This window comes from Cygnus atratus, chromosome 11 (assembly GCF_013377495.2).
Source record: "Cygnus atratus isolate AKBS03 ecotype Queensland, Australia chromosome 11, CAtr_DNAZoo_HiC_assembly, whole genome shotgun sequence".
Classification (NCBI taxonomy): domain Eukaryota; kingdom Metazoa; phylum Chordata; class Aves; order Anseriformes; family Anatidae; genus Cygnus; species Cygnus atratus.
The window spans coordinates 13,572,256-13,592,833 of NC_066372.1; the positions used below are offsets into that span (position 1 = coordinate 13,572,256).

Below are 20,578 nucleotides of genomic sequence, written 5' to 3' on the forward strand. Positions count from 1 at the left end.
GACTGAGATGCGTGACACAAAGCATTAGAGATTATTAGCATAATCCCCGTAGCTTGGCTCAGCAGCACATCCCCAGCTATAGCCTGGACTCAAAGAAGAGAAACCGTGGCCTGGTACAGGGAACTGGCATTAAAGGCAATGAGGTGATACTAGTTTGGGCAGTGAGGGCTGTCTGAGCAATTAGGAATGGGATGCAGTACCTGGTTCCCCTGTGTCTAGGCCCAGCATCGTAGGGCTGCCCCTACACCCTCTTATGCCCCTGCTTCCAGAGTAAACAGAAAACCAGCACTTGCTGGGGCTGCCCTGCTCCAGCCGCCACCGCACGTCCCTCGGTGCCTTGCAGTGACATTACCTGCCCCAGATAGCACACAGAGATCGCTGCAGATTCCTCCTTAGGATGGCTTCAGGTTGTATGTGGTGAGGCACTGGGGGATACAAGGGTTATTGAATCAAGGCTGGCAACACGGGTGCAAGGAACGCAGCTCCCGGAGCACACAGTACTCCTGTTGTGAGGACCACACTCCTTACAGCCCCACAGACATGGCTCACCCAAACAGCCCGAACCTTTGCTGGCTCTCAGGAGCAGCAGAATGTTATCAGATCAGCCTCTGATTTCCTCTGATTCCACAGCACAAGCAAGCATGCGAAGAAATAAGATGACATTTGGCTTCTTGCAGAGAACAGCAGATAATTTAGAGAGATTAAAGTACAGCCTCTTCTCCCACAGAAACCATCTCCGCATGGCTGGGCAGCAACCTGGCTCAGCTGGAACGATGCTGCTCGAGCGCCTCTCTGTGGATTTGGGCTCCTCTTCCTCCTGCACACAATCTTTCTCAATCCAACTGGTATTTTTTTCCTTTTTGAATACAGAGCCCACTTGCTCCTGTTATACCCAGGAAGCAACTCAGAGTTCACTGAACTTGCCACTGAGCGAGGACTTGGCCCAGCCAAAACTCTAGCAGTTTCATCTTTTGATTTTCACCTTTGTATCTCTATCATAAAGGCCTTTCTATAATTTCCAGCATCAAAACAGCTTAAATTGGCTCAGATCTACATCTGTCTAAGGCTCACAGAGTGACCAGGAATGAAAAAAAAAAAAAAAAAGCTGGCAAGCGCATCATCTTTGGAATAAGCAATCAGGAGCCTCTGATCCTCTCCAGAACATGCTGTGGAGCTCAGCACACAGCTCCATGACCAACATGCATGTCAACACGCTGATCATACCGATTTTTTTGTATCCTTTCAAGAAGCAGGAAACAAAGGGTCCCCTGCTGAAGTCATGAGGAAAAACAAAGGCTCTTCATCAGCCTCCCGCAGCTGCTTGTTGTTTTCCTTTCTCTGTGGAGCCTGCCAGCTCCTGGTTATCTTGGCCAAGCACATGATTAGGGTTTTAGAGTAAATTCAAACTGCAAACAAACAAGCACATCTTTAGATGAATACACACAAACTGGTGGGTGCACAGGACACCTAACTGTTTAGTAGATCATGTCCTGCCTCTTCTATGGATGCTAGGCAAGCCCCGTTCCACTTCTGGGCAGGCAGCAGACACGGTACGATTAGAGGGCACAGATCCCCAAACCCTTTACATTTGCACAAATAGTAAGAATTAGATTTAGTGCTGCTCAAGCAGACACACAGTAGTTGTGTTGGGTCTCTGCAGAACGGGAAGCAATGCAGAACTAGGATTTCCTGCCCAGAGTAATCCCCTGTGCCCAGATATGGCAGAAGGTCCATTGTTTCTTAAACTACCGTAGAAACCAAATAATTTAGCTGTTACTGCCACCACAGCAAGAACAGAGGAAAAGATCAAGGATTGTTCCTTGATCACTTTATTGCTAAACCAGGTGGCTCAGTTTATATAGGCATTGAAGGTAGTTTGAGCTAACCAGCTTGACTTTGCACTGAAGCAGATGGCAAGTGCTCACACAACCCAGTATCAATATCCATAACAATCAGATGAGCTGTGGAGCTGTAGTCTGTGGCAGACGGAAAATGACAGCACAAAGGACTTTACTGTGGCCCTCAAAACCCTTCACAAAGGTAGCACATTGGAAGGTTTAAATACAAATAGCTTGCACTTCTCCAGAGCAAAACCAGCCATCTGAAACTTGTGAAACAAATGGAGTGCTTCTCCTGTTTCCTACCTCCACAACAGACTGGTTGCTGTTATTTCCGGAAGAGCTGAGACCTCTCATCAAAACTCAATTCAAAATAAGACAATTTGCTATTGAAAACTGAAGTGGGACTTTGGCATGGGAGTGCCTACATTGCTCAATCTGTGCTGAATCTCTGGCTCTGTGTATTGATGCTTTGCTGAACCTTTGGGGGAATCACTAGATGGAGACCTGGAAAAAATACAGCCCATCCTTGCACACAGGAATGGTTGCTGGCAGCTTTGTAAGATTCTTTGTGGATTAGACATTAACCCTGGAAGCATGACTGGTTGTAAAAAGACCAAGGCTTTCTCATGATTTTATATAAACCTTTACTTACATGCACTAACACAACCCCTCCTGAGGTGGCAGCTGTAACAGCACAGCTTCTACACAGTGCCAGGAGCCAGGCAGAGATATTTAGTTGATGCTCAAGAAAGCATGTTTTCAGTGACCTCTCTTAAATCCCCTCAAGTTCCAGAAGACCCTTGACTGCCCTGAGCAAAGACACCCAGTACAAAAATGCAGTTAGCCCCTGACTGAGCAATCAAACTCTGAAACTAACATCTAGATACTGCCACAGGACTGAAAACACTGACCATGAAAGACTGATCAGGGAGCCTGCACAGGCTTCCTTGTCCTGTCCACAGGAACTTCCTTGTCCTGTGCTGCTGAAGGGATGCTTCAGCTTTCTATGGCCTTTGACCTGTGTGCTTGGCCATGCTCCTGGCCTGTCTTTGGCTCAGCGCAGCCCTGACTTCTCTGAACTCCCCAGCTTCTGTCCTGCTCCTCAGTGACATCAATACTTGGCTCTAACACCAATCCTATCTTTAACTTAACCCAGTGATCTCGTGTGAACATTTCCAGCCTGCAAACCCTAAGTAGTCTTATCTCAAATCTTCCTTCTTTGAAGTCAAAAGAAACAACTTGACTGAGGAGCAGCCTAGGTCAGGCCTGAAACACTCTGCAGGGTCACTGTGGCTTAGCCCTGCAACCCTGTATGCTCTGGGGGATGCCCACCTTCATGGCTGATTTGCTGCCTAGTTTGAAAAGACCAGATCCCTTGCTGAGCACAAGGATGCTGCTGCCTGCCCATCTGGATTAGAACAGAAGAAGACACATACTGGTGAGCCTCAGAAACAGAAGGACAGAAGATCAGAGTCTGGTAAAAAGCCAATCTTGTGAAGTGTGAGAGACATTTATTGGCTTTGTTAAGGAGGGACATTGTAACATAGCGTATTGCTCTGATGTTCCAGGTCTCTGAGAGGACTCAGAGATCCAGCACAGACCCTTAGCTGAAGCACAAAGTTGTTTCACCTACCACCTTGGTAAGAGTTCTTTCCTACTTGAAGACTCTTCCACCAGCTGTGTTGATCTCCAATGAGGAAGAGCTGAACCCTGCTGGAACAGGCTGAAGGTTAGATAAACAGAGAGTCGGGAGCAGATCCTTGTGGCTGTGGCAGACAAGCAGATAGTTCAGATAACAAATTGCCCCAGGCTGGAAAGCAGCAGGATAGATTTGAATAGAGATGCTGTTAAAATATCAGTGCTGGATCATGGGTCTGCAGGATTAGGATAGTGCAGAGCCTGGTCCTCAGGATGCATGGCTGACTATGGTTTCTTCTGTCCCTTTATTTTCTGACTCTCCTTGTCCATGGCAGCTGCTCGTGCCTGCAGCCGACTCCAGTACTCAGGCAACTGCTCCTCGAGTCCTAGCAGGCGCTGCTGCCTAGCAGGGGAAGAAGAGGGGGTTAGAACAGTCCCTGCCATTCTCCCAGTGCTCACACAACCCCAGCCTGGCTCCCCAAGGGTCCCTGGGGCTGCTCTTCATAGCAGTAGCCTCTGTATTTCTCCTTGCCTGAGAGTCTGTAGACACAGGTCTCACTGCAGTCATATCTAGTCTGCTCTGGCCTGAGCTCTCAGTACCCAGAGGATGTTTCCCCAGTGTTTCTGGCATGAGGCAGACAAGAGTCTGCTCTCCATCTTTTTAAGAAGGGGGGACAGAACCGGTGGCATAGGATAAACTTTTACTTTTCTGTCTCTAACTAATCAGACAACACCACAGGATTCACCCTGGAAACAAGGAATCAGAAAAGACTACTAGCTAATAAGTCCTATAAGGTCATACCTGTACCCACCTGTTCCACTTCAAAACAGAGAATTAAAGCAGAGTGATAAGAAAGAACAGAATGTCACTGACATGGAACAGGCTCCAGGTAAGAATTCAAGGAAAAAGTCATCCAATAAGAGATGTCACATTGCCATCTAGTGACAGCATGAATTCAGCACATCAGCTAAGCTCTAATTTACAAATTAAGCAACAAATTAACCGAAGAATGGAGGTGAGCAGCAATGTACAAAGAGATCCCAGCTCTGCCTGTCTATGGGGTCAAAAGGAAGAGGACAACAGTTAAGCAAGGATCATATTATCCGACAACCTTGCACAACCTGTGTTACCCAAAAGTAACTTAGAACTAGCAAGTCCTCTTTACCTGGAATGAGAGGCCTGCCCCAGGCATCCTGACTTACAGTTGCACATTATTCTACGGAGGAAAGAAGGGGAGGAGGAAGGGGCATGTGTTCTTGGTGGCTGGCAGGGATCCAGCTAGCTGAACATCAACTTTATCCAGACATAAGTCTGTGTCACAGTACACAGAAGAACCCAGAGGCTCCAAGGCGAGACCTTGCTTGGACCTCAGCAACGCCACAGCTTACATCGATGCACTTACCTATCAGGCAGAAGGAGACTCTTACCTATCACGCAGGAACATGTTACATCTCTCAAACAATGGCATGTTCTGTAAGGACTTGAAAGGCAAATCTGGTTTCTTTGGGAAAGCCTCCTCCAGTGGGTAGGAGTTAAAGTAAAAGAGGAAGATGGTGCTGTGACTGGCTCTGCTCTGTGCCAATGCATCTGCCTGCTGCTCGTCTCCTAGACAGAGACAAGCACAGTGTAGGTCTCTTAGTAGAGACGTACCAGTATACAAGAGCTTGTCAGGTCTGAGCGATTCTTGTAGATTAACTCATGAGGTCATGCTGTGAGAATTTGTGCCCTCCCCAGACATTTGCCTGCCAAGAAACACAGCCCAGCAGTGTCCTTTGCCCTCTCACTGCCACATCACTGCACGGTCCCACTTTTCATCTTGATACCCACCTCGAAGAAGCAGGCACCAATTCACAGTGTCCAACGTGAACACTGGCTGCCAGGGGGATGCTACAGCATGAGAAGGCGGACTATTGAAGCAGCAAACAGCCTGCGATGTGGCAGTGTTCATCAAGGACACCGTGCCATCCCGGGAGAAAACCAGGGCCTGAAACAGCAAGTTGACACTTAAAGGTGGATCTAAGAGAGGTGAAAAGCATTTCCTGGAAAGGGCAGGGAATGTCATTCAGGACTTGACATTCAGGATTTGACATCCCCAACAACGATGCTGTTTTCTTTGCTTGCCCAGTAGTCGTAGGACCACAGCAAGTCAAGAACAGGCTGTGCAGGGAACTTGGACCAGAATTGCTGGGCTGGGATTGGGAAGGGGCAGCAGGACAAGTCAGAAATTAAGTAGATGCAGTCTTCTACATGGCTGGCTCTGGTGAAGGGCTTTTAGTCCTTTTCTCCCCAAGCCTGAAAACTTGGAGGCTACTTGAAAGGTCTGTCTGGACTTGTGCTTACAGCTTCCCACCATGATGCCCTCCTGTATTTGACTCTGATCCTGGAAGCTTCACAGCCAGACCCCCTCATTTTTGCAGCTGGACGCTCCCACATGCAGGCCTCCAGTGCCTCCCACCTCAGTGGTCATTAGAGAACAAGGGAAAGGTACAAGGGGATACCAAGTAAGATCAAGGAAGAGAAATCGTTTGAGAGTTAGAAGGTACATGCAGAACTGTAACTAGTGCAGGAAGTCCTTGAGCTGAAAATAGCTGGAGGCTGGGAAAGAATGTGAGGAGAGCAACATCTGCTTGCCCTGTTCTTATTCTTCTAGGTACCCAGTTAAAGCCATCACTGGAAAGAGGGTGCTAGGGCAGATGGACCTGTGCTCTTAAAGAACTTGGCAGCAATACTCACAGCACTGGGGAATGCCAGGACAGGCACCACTGCGCTGACAACAAGATTTGGATCTTCAGGCCTGTAAAACAGACACAGGGTTATGCCACTGTCTCATGCATATCACATGCACTGAGAGGCTGTAATAATGGCAACATCAATATATGGTACAGGGGCTGGCATGAGGTTCCAGCCAAGTCCTTTCCCTATACAAACAAAGCCTGCTTCCTCCTGAGAAGGAACCCCCAAGGCCTATCTACGTGCATAGCTGCACAAGAACTACACTGGAGATTCAAGTCCCTGCCTGACATGGAGACAGGAAACCATAGCTCCCAGAGCAGCAGCAGCCTCTTTTCTCCTCAAACCAAGGGGATAAGTGAAAGTAAAGTTGATAGAAAGATGTCAGGAAATGCTTAATTTGACTTCCAAGTGGAAGTTACTCTGGCAAGGACAGAAGAAAGAAGTGCCCTGGGTACCTGGCAGAGACCCAGCTAGTTGAACATCAGCAGTGCTACAAGCCCCTGTGTTCTAGTGCACAGAACCCAGGAACACCCATCGTTCTGGAACAACCATTGGATTTTAGGACTGGGACTGACTCCTAGTAAAACCACGTTTGTTGCTGACAGCAACATGGCAGAGCTATCTGGGTGAAGGCAGTAGAAAGTCCTCTATCCCACAGAGATCTGGGCCTCCCTGATGGACCTGAGCACTATAATGCAGCTTCTTCGTCTGGAGTGAGATCTATCAGAGACTACCTCACCTGTCTGCCAGCAGCGTGATGCTGGGCTTCTTGGCCCTGGATGCTCTCAACAAATACAAAGACCCATCTGTACACAGCACTAAAAGCTCCACGGTTGGAGAGGGAGGATCTACACCAGGGCAAGGTGTCTCACTGCTGGCAGCTGCAGCACTCTGCAGGAAGTGGATGCTACGTATGGGACGTTTCTCTGGCATGGCAGTCACAGACAGTGGATATCCTGGAGAGGCATTAAATAAAAATTAACCAACTAAATAAATAAATAAATAAATAGAAAGGCAGCAGTTTAAGAAGAAAAAAAAGCTACCAGAATAGCCTTGATGGCAGAGGAAGATTCTTCTGCCAGAAGAATCATGCATCCTGGCAGAATGATACTTCCACTGATGGCAGCCTGGACTATGATGCCACAACAGCTTCAAAGATAGCCTGAGGATGCAGTGGCAAAGCAGTGACTGTCCCGCAGCCTCAGGACGAGAGAGGTGTCAGTCCTCGCTGCAGCAGTTCACAGCCCCTGCATTGCTGTGCATGGGAATGGTTCTATCAGGGCTATGGAGTCAGGCTGCTTTGGCAACTTCTGGCAGAGCATCCCATGAACAAGCGAGTCCCAACTAACTTCAGATTTGCTTGTAAATTCACTGGCAGCTCTCTGCTCACACCAAGCCAGAGCCTTACACTCCTAAGGAAGGGAACAATCTATCCATTGTGATCCCAGTGCACAGTACCTAAAGGCAAGCTCACCTAGGTGTTTATCCCAAATAGTTATTGCTGAATCTTCACATGCCAGTGCCAGGTACCTGGAGCAGGAACTGACAGCTGAGCATGCAATTGGAGCTGCACATGGCCACACAACATCAGGTTTCAGATCAGCATCTAAACAGAAGGACACACAGACAGATAAGAAAGTGCAGAACATTCTCTCTCATGGTACCAGCTTCCAGTTTCCCAATAAAACATGTACTATTCTGCAGTCTCTTGATGGGGTTGCTTCACTAAAGATTCTGTCAGCCTGTACAACACAGAACCCTGCAATCCAAATAGCAGCCTAACACACAAGATATGGTGTAGCTCTCCTCCCCATTCCTCATTTCCCTGAATAGTGGAAGATCTGGCTGAGTGACAGCTACTGGCCACTGAATACTCTCACTCCCCAAAGTGCTCTGTTATGGAAAGTAAGACTTCCTTACCCACTTTTTCCTTGAGTGGACGGTTAAGTAAATAGAAACAGAGATTGTGGCTTCCATCCCAGTACACACTGATGCTAGCTGGAACATCTAGAACAGAGAAGGGGACAATAAAAATAGAGGATATCAAGGGACAAAGAAAGGAACAATCCAGGACACCAAAACCCCAATTAGAAAGCTCTTATCAAGGCTGTCCTGGTTTCCCTGACAAGACTTATAGAAACTCTGCTCCCACAAACTAGAACACAACAAACTCTCCCTTGTCTGCCTTTTTTTTTTCCTTGCCTATGTGTCCCCCTCATTTAGTTATTTTAAACCAAGGAGCCAAGTTTGTTTGACTTCATGCTGGTGACTGACTTTAAAGTCTTAGGGCTGACATTTTTACCCAGACTTATGCCTTTGAAGATGGAATTTATAGAGCCAACCCAACCCAGAGTCACTGAGTTCTAACTGAAGCTCAATGTCATGCAAATGACAAACTTCACATGTTAACATGTTTTTGCTCAGTTGAGTTACCTGGCTGTACTTTTATTTCAAGTCCCCCCTGTAGGATCCAGCTGGGCAGGAGAAAATGAAAAGTTGCACGCCTGAAAAAGGAATCAATACAGAAAGGCCTTGATAAGTAGGTAGTGATGCAACAGGCTCTGGAATTGCTCTAGCCCCCTGCCCTGAAGCCCTGGGGAACAGAGCTAAGAAAGAGGCTTCCATCTACACTTGAAGTGTCCCATGTTGAAGTCTCATGGAATGAAATGCTGACTGGGACTCTCACTCACCTGGGAACCTCATCCTTGCTCTCACTCTCACCCTCAGCCTCCAGAAACTCCCGATAAATGCTGCGGAAGATTGCCTCCTGCTGCTCCCACTGAGAGTCCTTGATCAGGTGATTGTGCCCCAAGCCAAGCACGCTGCCATCATCCACTTTCTTCAAGGCATCCAAAGGGCCTTTAAAATTAGTTCCTAGATTACAAACATAAAGGGAAGAGGCACAGCCCTGGGAGGAGTAGGCACCATGAAGATGTGGGAGAGTCCCAGATGCACTTTTACCATCCCACCTTCAGGGTGGCATTGTCTTGAAGAGGACCACACTGCATTTTCCTGGTATAAGTATTTCAACATTAACATATTATCTGAGACTTTCCATATCACTAACCCATCTCCCAGTATTTGGAGGCAGGGATTAGAGCAAGTCAGAGGACCCAGCTCGCCTCGCCTTTCTGTGGCATTCTCCCTGACATCATCCCAGCACAACGTCTGCTCCCTCCCCATCCTCTCTATAAAGCTTCAGTATGTTCCTGAATCCAGGAGTCAGAGTGACAAAAGTAAGGGTGCTGTCAGGTTGCCAGAACCTAGGAGCAGCCTCCTCCCTCTCTGGTGACAATGAAGCCAAGGGTGTATGACAACCACTTCCAGACACACTGAAGTGTTTTGTGCTAACAAAGATAGGCCAGGAAGGGACAAATGAGCACATTACTGAAGTTTTCTGACTGTTCTGTAGACTTAAGGGTCATGATTCCTTTGCCACCTGAAGAAGACAGCATGTTCTAAGTACAGAAACAGTCCCTGACCTGTAATGGGCTTGGGTGGTTTCACTTTCAGCAGCAGCAGTGGGAGACTCAGCTTTGCCTCAGCTTTGTTTGCAGACACAAAAGACTCCTGCAACAGAAAAATGTCAGCCTGAGAAGTGGCTTCCCTGGAGCTGTGTTGTGTTCAATGCTGCTAAGTTTTCACCTGTCAGAAGTTCATGGGAATCGAATGCTTCCTGAAGGAAGCGTAGGCAAAGCTCACATTGCCTCCTATACTGAGATACTCATTTTAGGCTCATTCTTCAGGCCAAAACACAGAAACCCAAGGAGTCCACTAGTTCCTTAACACCATTACAAAGGACGGAGGAGTTCACTCTTGAATGCCCAGAAAAGTCTCTGCTGAAGGAGAAGCAAGAGGTATGAGGCAGGTATTACAGAGGGTTAGCTGGAGGTTCTGGGCAGAAGGTGTCTATGTGTGGAAAGGTGAAATCTAGAAGGGCGAAGGTGATGTACGAGAGGGTTAAGCACTGACTCAGCATTTAAGATTTCCCTCAACAGCCCAGGACTTTCATCGAGGCCAGTTACTATCTCTGTAGAACAGTCTCCATGCAGCTCCAGACTTTTTTGCCAACAAACTGGTGATTGCATTGGTTAGTTCAAACAAACTAACGGAGGCAGGGCGGAGACATTGCCTTGCTCAGGTGGATTCAGCTATGAGCCCCCCAGATCCCTCTCGTAGGCAGCCTAAAGCAAGAACCCAAGTCATAGGCCCTTGCAGGACCAGACTTCCGCGTGGAGATCTCAGGCCTGATTCCCACTGTGCTCCTCCACCTTCCCCTAATAACATAAGGGAGAAACCCTGTGGGAATACCCTTGCACAGGGCCTCCTCAGATGGGGCAATACTGCTGGGAAAGGAGCTGACGGTTTCAGGGAGGAGCAGTAGGAATGCTAGCCCTGGGACCAAAGGAACCTCATTGGAAAGCCTTTCTTGGGAGAGTAAACATGTCCCAATAACACAAAGGCCTTGTGAAATGTGGGATGGGCAGCTGTAGAGACACATGCTCCATCCCCCTGGGCTGACAGACTTGTTCAGCCTGTATCTCGCTGTCACTGTCTGCAAGAGCAAGGTTTGGGGAAAGACCTGTAGGCAAAAGGGTATAAGAAAAAATAGCATGGAGAGGGGTGGAACTGTTTTGTACCACAGATGTCCAGCTTGACCTCATCTCCCTGAAAGCCAGCCCTGCTGCAGCTCCTGGGCTCCTCTCTGTCTCCTTCAGCCAGGAATCCTTAGGCAATCGGTAGACCTCCAGCCAAACTTTTGAGTTGCCTGCATTGGGAAACTTTGTTGAGCAACTGGAAACAAGGAGTAAAGGTCTTTCAAGCAAGCAGCCTCTGTTATCTTATATCATTAAAACAAAATGTCGAGAGTTTTTGAAATATAAAATCCTGGTGAACTCCATATAACCCACCTCTCCTCCCACTTAGGGCTTCACATGCTTGACTGAGGCTGACATTACAGCCTTCATCCAGTTCAGCCCCTCAAAGCCCCACAACCACCAAACAAATTCCATGAAGTAACTAAGTCAGAGAATTTGACCTGACGCCTCTGATGTAAAGCAGAAAGTGAGATATGGTTTCACACACTGGCTCTCTACAAACAGTTGAGATATATAGTTAAATCAATCATATAGAAATCATTCTCAGCACATATCCAGGCAGGTACCACCAAAGAGGGGTCCAGAAAACCTGCTAGCAGCAAATGAGTTGACAGAGGCAGCTGCCATGAAACAGCAGAACAGTATAGCAAGGAGAGTTGGTTGTAGTGCTTTTAGAAATTGTCTCTATGCTGTCTGGCTTACATTGGCAGAGAAATTTCTTCAGGTCTACATGCTTGCAGCATAAAAGTGAGCCATAGTGAACCAGAGGAAGAACTGAGGTAAGTAATTCTGGGGACAAGAGGAGCCTTCACTGAGCCTCTGCTTTGCTAAGCCTAATGGGAGCTGGGAACTGCACTGACCGGTTCCAGTCAGCCAACTTTTGGGATCAGTGCTGATCCATACCAGGCCTTTGGGGAGGAAAGAGAGCGGCAGGAGCATGTCTCTAAGCTGGAAGAGGGACTGGGAAGGCTAGGAACAGGATCCCTGGGAACCCAGAATGTTTGGAACATTTTAAAAGCATTGCTGCTGGCCCCTGTGCTAGAACACAACAGCCGTCATCAAACACACCGTGTTCTTGCACTTGCCTTGCAGCAGGACTCCTGCATAATCACCTCCTGAGGACAGCACCACCTCCACACAAGTACTTCGCTTGCTAATATCTTCCTGCCAAAGAAAAGCAGGCTGGCGTCAAAGCAAGATCACTGAGTCACTGAGCTCCACAGCCTTACACAGTTCTCAATACTGTTGGAAGAACAGAACTGAATATTCTTTCCCAGTAAAGTATCTTGTGCCTAGGGTTTTGTTTCTCAGGTTTCCTCTGGGTTGGCAGGAAGGTCTGGTGGCCCTTAGTGCTACTCCTGTGTGCTCTGTGTAAACACCTCAGAGATGTTTAGTTTGCGCCTTGCATCAGGCTGTCCTTTCGAGGTGCATGTAAGCCATTAGTTCTGAAAATCACTTCCCTGAGACTAGTCTAAATGAAGATTTATTCCTCTGGTTCATATAGGATGGTGTCAGGGATCTCCAGCAGCTACTTTTGCTGTAGATACATCTCTGGGACGTTGGCATGGGATGACTTGGGCACTCAGAGAGCATATGTCACACCACCAGCCAACCTGCATGCTTCTGGCTCAGTGAATGAGCTCTGGTGTCAGCATGTGGCTGCCCATGACCGAATTTCCTGAAGGCAATTAGTACTCTTCATGATTGATTATTTACTAGTCCTTACGCAGTGTCTATGCAATTAAATCAGTACTTACCACCTCATTTAAGATCTTAATGAGTAGGAAGCTTTCCCTGTGAAAGCAGAAGAGCGAGACAAGCCCTGCAATAGAAATACAGAAGTAGGAGGAGGAAAGTGAACAGATGGTAGCCATGCTCTTGGGAGAGGGCTGTTACAATATGTCCGGGAGAGTGGACAGGATTATGTTTTTGTTTTTTTCTGGGCTCAAGGAAGAATATCCCACTGCTTCCAGCAATAAACTTTCACTGGCTTCCTTTGTCATCACCAGCAAACACTCGATTGTACACAGAGATGGATAAGACAGTCTGAAAAGCACCTCCACCAGAAATGACAGGTTTCAGATGAATCAACAGACAAACTTGTTTACCACAGGGCTGTGCAATTACAGGTGCTGAAACAAAGCACAAGCAGGAGGTCACACCTAGCAATGCTTCTTTCCATCTGGTCCAAGTTATTCCTAAAACTTATTGCACTTCAGCCTCAGCCCTGCATCTGCCTCTGCTGTTCCAGCGAGGACACCAAACCCGCACCCTTTCCTAATCCCAAGGCCTTAGGGCCACTCTATCACCCTACAGCCCGTTACCTAACACTCTTGTTTGCAGGGCTTTCTAGGAAATACAACAGCCACACTCACATTCCTCCTGATTTAGCACTCTTCCATAAAGCAGCTACCAACCCTTCAGCTCCAGAGCACAGCCATCCACCAGCCAGGTCAGGGAAACCCACGTCACACCTACCCATTTCATCCACAGTGAGCAGGACATGGTGCTCGTTCCCCAAGTCCGAGGAGCGGATGACACAAATCTCTGTCTTGACTGCATCCCAAACACAGACCTGCTTACAGTCGTACATCCTGAAGGCAGCCAGACCCACGGACAGACCAACAAAGATGAATTTTCCAGACACTGACAGGCAATTGGCTGTTCCAGTTACCTACCAAGAAAGGGAAAAGATGTGTGCACCCCACTTCAGACGAGGAGGATACATCAGCCACACTAGCCAATACTCTCCTAACCTTTCACCAATAGCAAAGGCTGATTTATTCTACAAGAGAAAAGCTTTTGCATGAGCTTTCATCAGAAGAGCTGGGGAAGAAGGTCTCATCTCTTCTGTCACAGAGATTGCTCTGTCAGGAATTAGAGAGTTTATTTCTCTCAGAAATAAATAAAAAAAAAAAACTGCTCCCACCTTTCACAGCATATTCACTATTACACAAAGCTGAGCTTGCTCATTTGCATGCTACTGACTAATTACCTTCTGGGCCAACAAGGGTGGAGCCAGCCAAGGAAGCAGAAGGTGAATTTAGTAGTCTTTAATACCTGCTTCTTTCTTTTCAGAGAGATGTGATAGATGGGTGGCAAGCAGAACCTGTCAGACAAGCTTAGAAACTGCAGCCTTTTGAAATGAATCGGGGAGATGGTGATGGATTCTGAGGAAGGTGATGAACAGAAGGATGTAAAGCCAACTGAATGGATATTCTCTAGAGAAACCGGCAAGGTAATTGCTGCTATCCCTGGTGTAAGGGGCTCTGTACCTGGAATTCAGCTGTAGGAAAGCATTTTGTGGGCTGGACCTTCAGTTTTTGTGCTTCTCGGAGCGTCTCCCTTCTTTCGATGATTTCCATAGCATTTTCAAAAACCAGCATCACCAGTTTGTTGACCATCCTGAAGGGCTGAGGCAACACATCACGTATTCGCTCGGGATCCTGCAGGAAGAAGTCTTCCTCGTCATCCTTTAGCCAGTCCTCCTCAGATGGCGGAGGAATCTCCAGGGGATGCTTCCGGACACGCGCGGGCATCTTGCTGCCTCTCCCAGTGCAGAGCACACCACCGGTGCAGTAACCACAGCAGGTGCAGGAGAACGAAGAATCGCACAATATCTACTTTCCTGAGGTAAAGGGGAAAAAAAAAGAAAATATGGTTAATGATCTTTAAGGGGGAAGGGGGTTCCTTTGGGCATGGGCAGAGCAAACTTGTTTATAGTTTATTTCTACTTGTTGCATCCCCTCTGTTACTTATAGCTTTTGTTCTGCCCTGCGAATATCGGCCACACAGACATTGATATTTTACATTTACAAAAAAAAAAAAAAAAGTAAAAGTTTAGGACTGAGTTTGTTAAGATTTATGAGAAGGCATTAAACAAAAACAACCGGGGGGGGGGGGAGGAGGAAGCTTTTCGCGGGGACACCGGCCCGCACCCGCCCCGCTGTTGCCGGTCGCCATGACAACGGGCCAGCAGCGACGCCGCCCGGCCGGGGAACAGAGGCCGCAGCGGCAAGGTTCCGCCGGCGGGGCGGAGCGGAGCGGGGCGGAGCGGAGCGGGGCGGCCGCCGTTCTCCTCCCGGTGCTGCCCCGCCGCCGCCGCCGCCGCCGCCATGGAGCGCTTCGTGGACTTCACCGACCGCAGCCAGGGCCGCGAGCGGCTCCTACGGTGAGTGCGGGGCCGCCCCACGGGCCCCCGGCGCCCCCCCAGCCCCGGCGTGTCGCCCCGCTGCCGCTTCGGCCGTGTGCCGCTCGCCCCGTGTGCCTGCGGTGTTTTCACCCCGCGTTCCCGCTGTGTTTGCCGCCGCAGAGCCGCGCAGTACACGTGCATGCTGCTGAGCTATGTCATAGAGCGTAAGGCCGATAAGGAGGAGCTGGTGCTGAAGCTGAAGCAGCTGGAAGCCAGCGTGAGCTCTGGCCGTAAGAGTAAGTACCGGTGTCCCGGGGCCAGCCTCCGCCACGGGCACCTCCACCCAACTCGCCTGGCCCTCTCCGTGCCTCACCTTGGGACACAGAACCCTTCTAATGTGCTCACAGAGCTGTCAACGTCCTTACCCTGCCTTGGCTTGCCAGAATCAGTAAGGCGAAAATGACATTTATCGCTTCTTTAGCCTCTTCTCCGACGAGTTGTTGCTGGGAGAACTGGAGAAGTAAGGTAACAGCCAGCTGCTGCTGCAGGAATCGAAGTTGACATCCCTGTTTAGGGACAGAACAAGGAGTTCTGACACACAGCTGGCTTGCTGCACTCCCATTAGTCCTCCCGGCTAACAGAGTGAGGCATCTTAACATTAAAGATCACCATGCCATGAAAATCACCTCTGAAGAACCATCCTTCAATGTGGCTTCTTAAATCTTACTTCACACATGACTTTCCTTTAGCACTTACACTCTACTAAATTATATACCCTTCCCTACTTTTCTCATGGTCTAACTGTATGCATCACTTCATTCTGTGTCACCCCTGCATCTGTTAGGGTTGTGCTGTTTGTTGCTGTGGTTGTCCTGTTTGCTTTCAGCTTGATCTTACACCTACTTATCAATTACTCAGTCCTGGAACAATTTCAATATGTGAGGCAAGTACGCTGATTTAATGTGTTACCATAGATTTGTTTTATTACGCCAATTAGCTCTGGAGTATGGTAATTTCCAGGAGAGAGGCCAGCTGGTTTATCAGCATAGCCATAATTCTCTTGTTTGTGCTAAACAAACCTCTAGTAGGCTTCAGGCCTAAATTCAGGGCGCTTGTAGCTCCACTAAACTTGGGTACAGCCAACATCTATCACTGTTACACTGCAGCAGGTTATTAAAAGTATTTTGTGTGATACAGTATTAACATTCATGAGGTGAAACCTAAACTGTGCAGGGCATGAAATTGGGTTTGTTAAGTGTTATAGCTTGAGGTGGAATACACTGCTCCTGTTTGCAGGGAACTATGTGTACCTCTGACAAATTCGTGGCTGAGGAGGGACTTGGGTGTCAGCGTGCTCAGCATGGAAATCACCAGCTTTTGCAGAAGCTTAGGAAAGGTGTAGCTCGTGGTGGCAATGGGATTTATGCAGTAACATCTCCTGTCCAGCGTTAAGTGAAATCCACAGCAGTGTACCACTGACACTGGAGGCTCTGTTTGTGTCGCTGCCCTGTTCAGAGTCATATGGGTCCAGAGCACACCCAAGCACTGAAAATGGAGCAGCAGGAAAAGCTGGCAACTCCTGGCTATTGACAAGATTGTGTTTAGGACAGTAGTACTGAGGGATTTACACCCCTTTCCTCCCTAATACTAGCCTCTCACACTGTGAACTCACGATTTTCCTTAAGAGTGGAGAAAATGTTTAAACATACAAATGCCCAAAGCCTGTTAAGTTTATGTAAATGTAAGAAATATACATGTGGGCAGTACGTATGTAAGAAATGTACGTGTGGGCAGTGATGTGCCGAGTCGCCCTGCCTAGAGCTGTGTCTCTGCAGTAGCCATGCTAGCCATTGTGGTGTCTCTTGCAGTGTTCCGACTGGGCAACACGGTGCATGCCTTGGTAGCAGCCAGGAGAACTACGCAGCTGCCAGACGTGGTTCCTCGCGTCTGCCTGACAGCTTCCAACCTAACCCGTGCCCTGTACTTCGTCTGCGACACAGTTCTGTGGTTGAAGAGCGTTGGACTCCAGCGTGACATCGATGCGCCAAAGTGGCGGAACTGGGCTACCAAGTGCTACTACTTTTCGCTGCTGATGAACCTGGCCAGGGATTGGTATGAGGTCTCGTGGAGGCTGGAACAAGCTGTACAGGAAGAAAAGATTAAGGAGAATTCTTCCTGGGACAAACGAAATCAGGAACTAAACTGTTTGAAATGTGATGGCTTGCATGGTTTTTTCCTCCTCCTGTTTCAGATACTTAAAAATCATCCTCCTCTGGTGCTAGACATGGTGAAGAATCTCTGTGATCTCTCGGGTCCTTTGGATACACTGGGGATCTACAAGACCAATCCAGGAGTGATTGGTTTCTGTGGCCTCCTCTCCTCTCTGGTGGGGATCCTCACATTAGCAAGCCCTCATCTGAAGCTGAAACAGTGACAGAGAGGAACCGCACGGTGTGCGGTGAGCCAACAGCTTTGAACCTCTGACAGGTTTTTATTCTCCCTGTGGCACTTTACAAATGAAGATATCTCACAGTAACCTCAAGATGAGTTTTGTCCCCTGAATAAATGAACTCCACCCTTGCTCCTTCCCTCTCTCTTTGCAGATGCTGCCCAATGGAGTGAAAATGGGAAAAGACAGAATAACATTGCACAAACAGAAACAGGACTTGGAACGTGGCTGCCAGATAAGGAACTACTGATGATCCTTTATTTTAATACAGGGTTACGAAATAGCTGCCTAGACTACTGCAATAGGTGATAGGACTCATAATTAATCGTGTTTACACTGGAAAGCTAGAATTCGCCAATCAAAAGTTCCTGCAGTCAAATTTTCTACAGCGTGTTCAGTCAAATTAGGAATTCTGCTTAAATGGCCTGAAGTGAAGCCGGAGTGTTGTGATGGGACTGGACTGCTGGACCCTGACGTCTGTGGGCAGTGGTTTGACGATAACTGAGAAGTGGTGTTACCTGACCTTCCAGTGATCTCCGCGTTACATGAGCACGCACTGTTGACGCTAGACCTATGGTCTGGTGAGTGCCAGCTTTGTCCCAGGGCATCAGCACCTTCTTCTTTTCCTTTGTTAATGTGAGCCAAGGACTGCTGGCCACTTACTCTGACTTTTCCAGCTGAGGATTTTGGTGAAGGACAGTGCCTGGGAAAAGCTGGTCTCATTGCCGATAATGCTGTGATTTGTAGGGAACTGACTTTCCAAAGCTGTGAATCTGGAACCTCTCCTGAGCACTACATTTCCCATTACACATGCACCTTAACTCCCAAGCCCCCATGATTCTCAATTCAACGATTTTACATTAATCGCAGTGTGATAAGCAGCTTGTTCTTCTGTTTTAATTTTACTTGAAAACATCCACTGTAATAAGGAGCTTTGGAACCTGTATTTAAGGAGAGAAGGCTGTCTTGGAGCTTGTTGAGTCAAACTGCAAGGGTGTGTTTCCAGCTGTGTAAGCTCCTGGAGGGAAGGGAATGGAGTTGGACTTGATCGTATCGGAATCTCCTTGAGAAGAGAAGCTTATTACCTGGATTTGGGCATTCACGTTTCACATTTTCTTTCTTTATCCTCATTATCCTCCCATCACAACCACAAGATTTCTTTTGCATTCCCTCGCTGGTTCTACCGTTTGAAAATGCCTTATATTTGCCCTGTGACGGCATAATTGCTCTTCAGTTACCTAGCTGGGAATGATTGCCTGGCACTGATCTAGGTTAAAGGAGAAATGCTGTGTCCAACTGTGTCACAGTTACATGATGTGCAGTCTTTGTCGCTCCTGACTTTGCAGAGTACACCACACTGTCTGAGAAAAATTTGCACATCACGTAGGAGACAAAATTATCGCTTTTCTTCATCAGAGCTCGGCCTGTGTGTTCTGTTGCTTTCAGATGCAAGGACTCCTTGTTTCATCTGTCAGGAGATGTGAACAGATTACTCTAACCAGGACCAAGGTACTCTCATATTATTCCTGATACTGTCTGTAAACAGAAATTAAAAGGTGCTGGTCTCCTTTATTAAAAGGAGAAGGCTGTGGAATTGAGTAGGCACGGTAATGCAGTGCCCCAGTTTACCTTAAGTCGTTGTGGTCATGCCTGGAATCCCTTCCACTTTGAATCTTAAGTCTTAGGCTGCCAATGAAGGGTTCGAAAAAAGAGGTTGCTGAGCAGGATAATTAAGTGTGTCTGAAGACCAAACATGGCCTGCAGCAGCTCTTCTTTTTAATATGGAAATGAACACCATTAAAAGCAGAGCGTACTGGCAGTTCAGACCATAATGGATATGTTGCCTTCAAGGGCTTCCTCCTGATACCCTTTTTAATAGTGTGGTTGTTTTGTTCCTTTACTCCGTTTGCCTTTGAGATGCTGGCAATGTGTTACCCATCCCTCCCTCGGTCAGACTGATCATTATCCTAGCGTGCAGCAACCCCTACACCCTCTTAACTCCTCTCCTAAGGAAAGGAGAAGAATCTCGATGCCCTGGCAGTGGAGGTTTGGCTACCCTTTGTCTACAGAATTTTGTCTTCTTGCAAGAAGCTGCATTACGAATTCCTCTCAGGGGACCTCTTGGATACAAAATAGATCTTCCGCTGTTTTGCAAGCTGATTCCTCTTTTTCCCTTGTAGTTCATAGGTAAAGGGAAAGAGATTAACTTGCTGATGTGGCCCCTGGCCAGATATACCTCGCTCTGCCCTCTGCAGAGGGAGTAGTGTGGGTTTTTTGCCCTTGTGCCAAGCAAACACTATGCAAAGCCACAAGCCAGTTCTTGATGTTTCTCCTGGAGGGACTGGGGTGGATTAACAAGTACAGACTTAAGCTGGGAGACAGGGCAATGAATTTTCAGCCTTACCTGCCCCATTCTGTATAGAACAGGTCGGAGCATACAGGAGTAACTTTACTGGATGTTAAGCACTAACACTTGCCTTTCTGCTCCCCAGCTGGAGGCTAGTAATTTAATGTACTTTAATGTGATGCAACTGAAGCCATAGAATCATGATCAAGTGGAGAAGATCCTTTTAGTGCCTTTTCTTTGTATGTTTCTAATCCAGCAGTTGGAATAAGGACAGCTGTTTGAACGCAAGCAATAAACTTATCTAAGAATGACACCGTGTCTGTGTGTGATTTAGAGGGTGGAGAAGAGATGCTGAAGAAGGAATCCTCTCTCATATCTCCAAATTGGGCGAAACTGTTGAAGAGATACTGCCTGTGTTTGTTCTCGGGTTATAGATCTTTCCTTTCACAGGAGCAGGGTGGCAGCCAGATTTGACAGGCTCATTTACAACCCCAATTTCAGATGCAAAAACATTAAGAAGTAAACCTGTGAGTACCTGGTAAAAGTGCACATGAAATCACCTGAAAAATGGCATTTTGGGAATTGCCATCAGCTGCCTTGAGTACAAGCAGTTAGTGCTGGAGCCTTCAGCCCAGCACAGGCACAGCTAGGTGAAACGAATGGCTACACCTGCACTGAAATACCTTATAAACAGCCTGTCAGTTGGATGGCTCTTTGTGTTGTAGGGCAAATTGCTGCGGTTGTTTAATAATGAACACCTGTTCAGGGCAGAGACTGAAGGATAACATCTCTGGTTGAGATGGGGAGGGATGGGGAAGGGATAGCCATTAAAACTGAGC

The 20,578-nt window shown here is 47.7% G+C and overlaps 2 protein-coding genes across 8 annotated transcripts; one reads left to right on the top strand and one right to left on the bottom strand.

The window, feature by feature from the left end:
- Window positions 1-3,330: 3,330 nt before the first annotated feature.
- Window positions 3,331-14,350, bottom strand: WDR93 (WD repeat domain 93). 6 transcript variants are annotated; one of them, XM_035554728.2, is made up of 15 exons: window positions 14,087-14,350; window positions 13,290-13,485; window positions 12,569-12,633; window positions 11,897-11,975; window positions 10,854-10,981; window positions 9,696-9,783; window positions 8,904-9,072; window positions 8,647-8,717; window positions 8,134-8,220; window positions 7,688-7,819; window positions 6,953-7,169; window positions 6,214-6,274; window positions 5,308-5,464; window positions 4,908-5,085; window positions 3,331-3,882 (listed from the first exon to the last, which is right to left on the bottom strand). In XM_035554728.2, the coding sequence occupies exons 1-15, from the start codon at window positions 14,348-14,350 to the stop codon at window positions 3,765-3,767; spliced, it is 2,010 nt and encodes a 669-aa protein (XP_035410621.1). In that variant the 3' UTR covers window positions 3,331-3,764. The 6 variants fall into 6 exon arrangements, with proteins under 6 accessions (XP_035410621.1, XP_035410620.1, XP_035410624.1 ...); XM_035554727.2 differs by having other exon boundaries at window positions 8,904-9,087; XM_035554729.2 differs by having other exon boundaries at window positions 3,786-3,882; window positions 4,883-5,085; window positions 8,904-9,087.
- Window positions 13,813-20,049, top strand: PEX11A (peroxisomal biogenesis factor 11 alpha). Of its 2 annotated transcripts, none has more exons than XM_050712964.1 (3): window positions 13,813-14,444; window positions 15,124-15,239; window positions 16,812-20,042. In XM_050712964.1, the coding sequence occupies exons 1-3, from the start codon at window positions 14,305-14,307 to the stop codon at window positions 17,375-17,377; spliced, it is 822 nt and encodes a 273-aa protein (XP_050568921.1). In that variant the 5' UTR covers window positions 13,813-14,304; the 3' UTR covers window positions 17,378-20,042. The 2 variants fall into 2 exon arrangements, with proteins under 2 accessions (XP_050568921.1, XP_035410626.1); XM_035554733.1 differs by lacking the exon at window positions 13,813-14,444 and adding an exon at window positions 14,855-14,982 and having other exon boundaries at window positions 16,812-20,049.
- The last annotated feature ends 529 nt before the right edge of the window (window positions 20,050-20,578 follow it).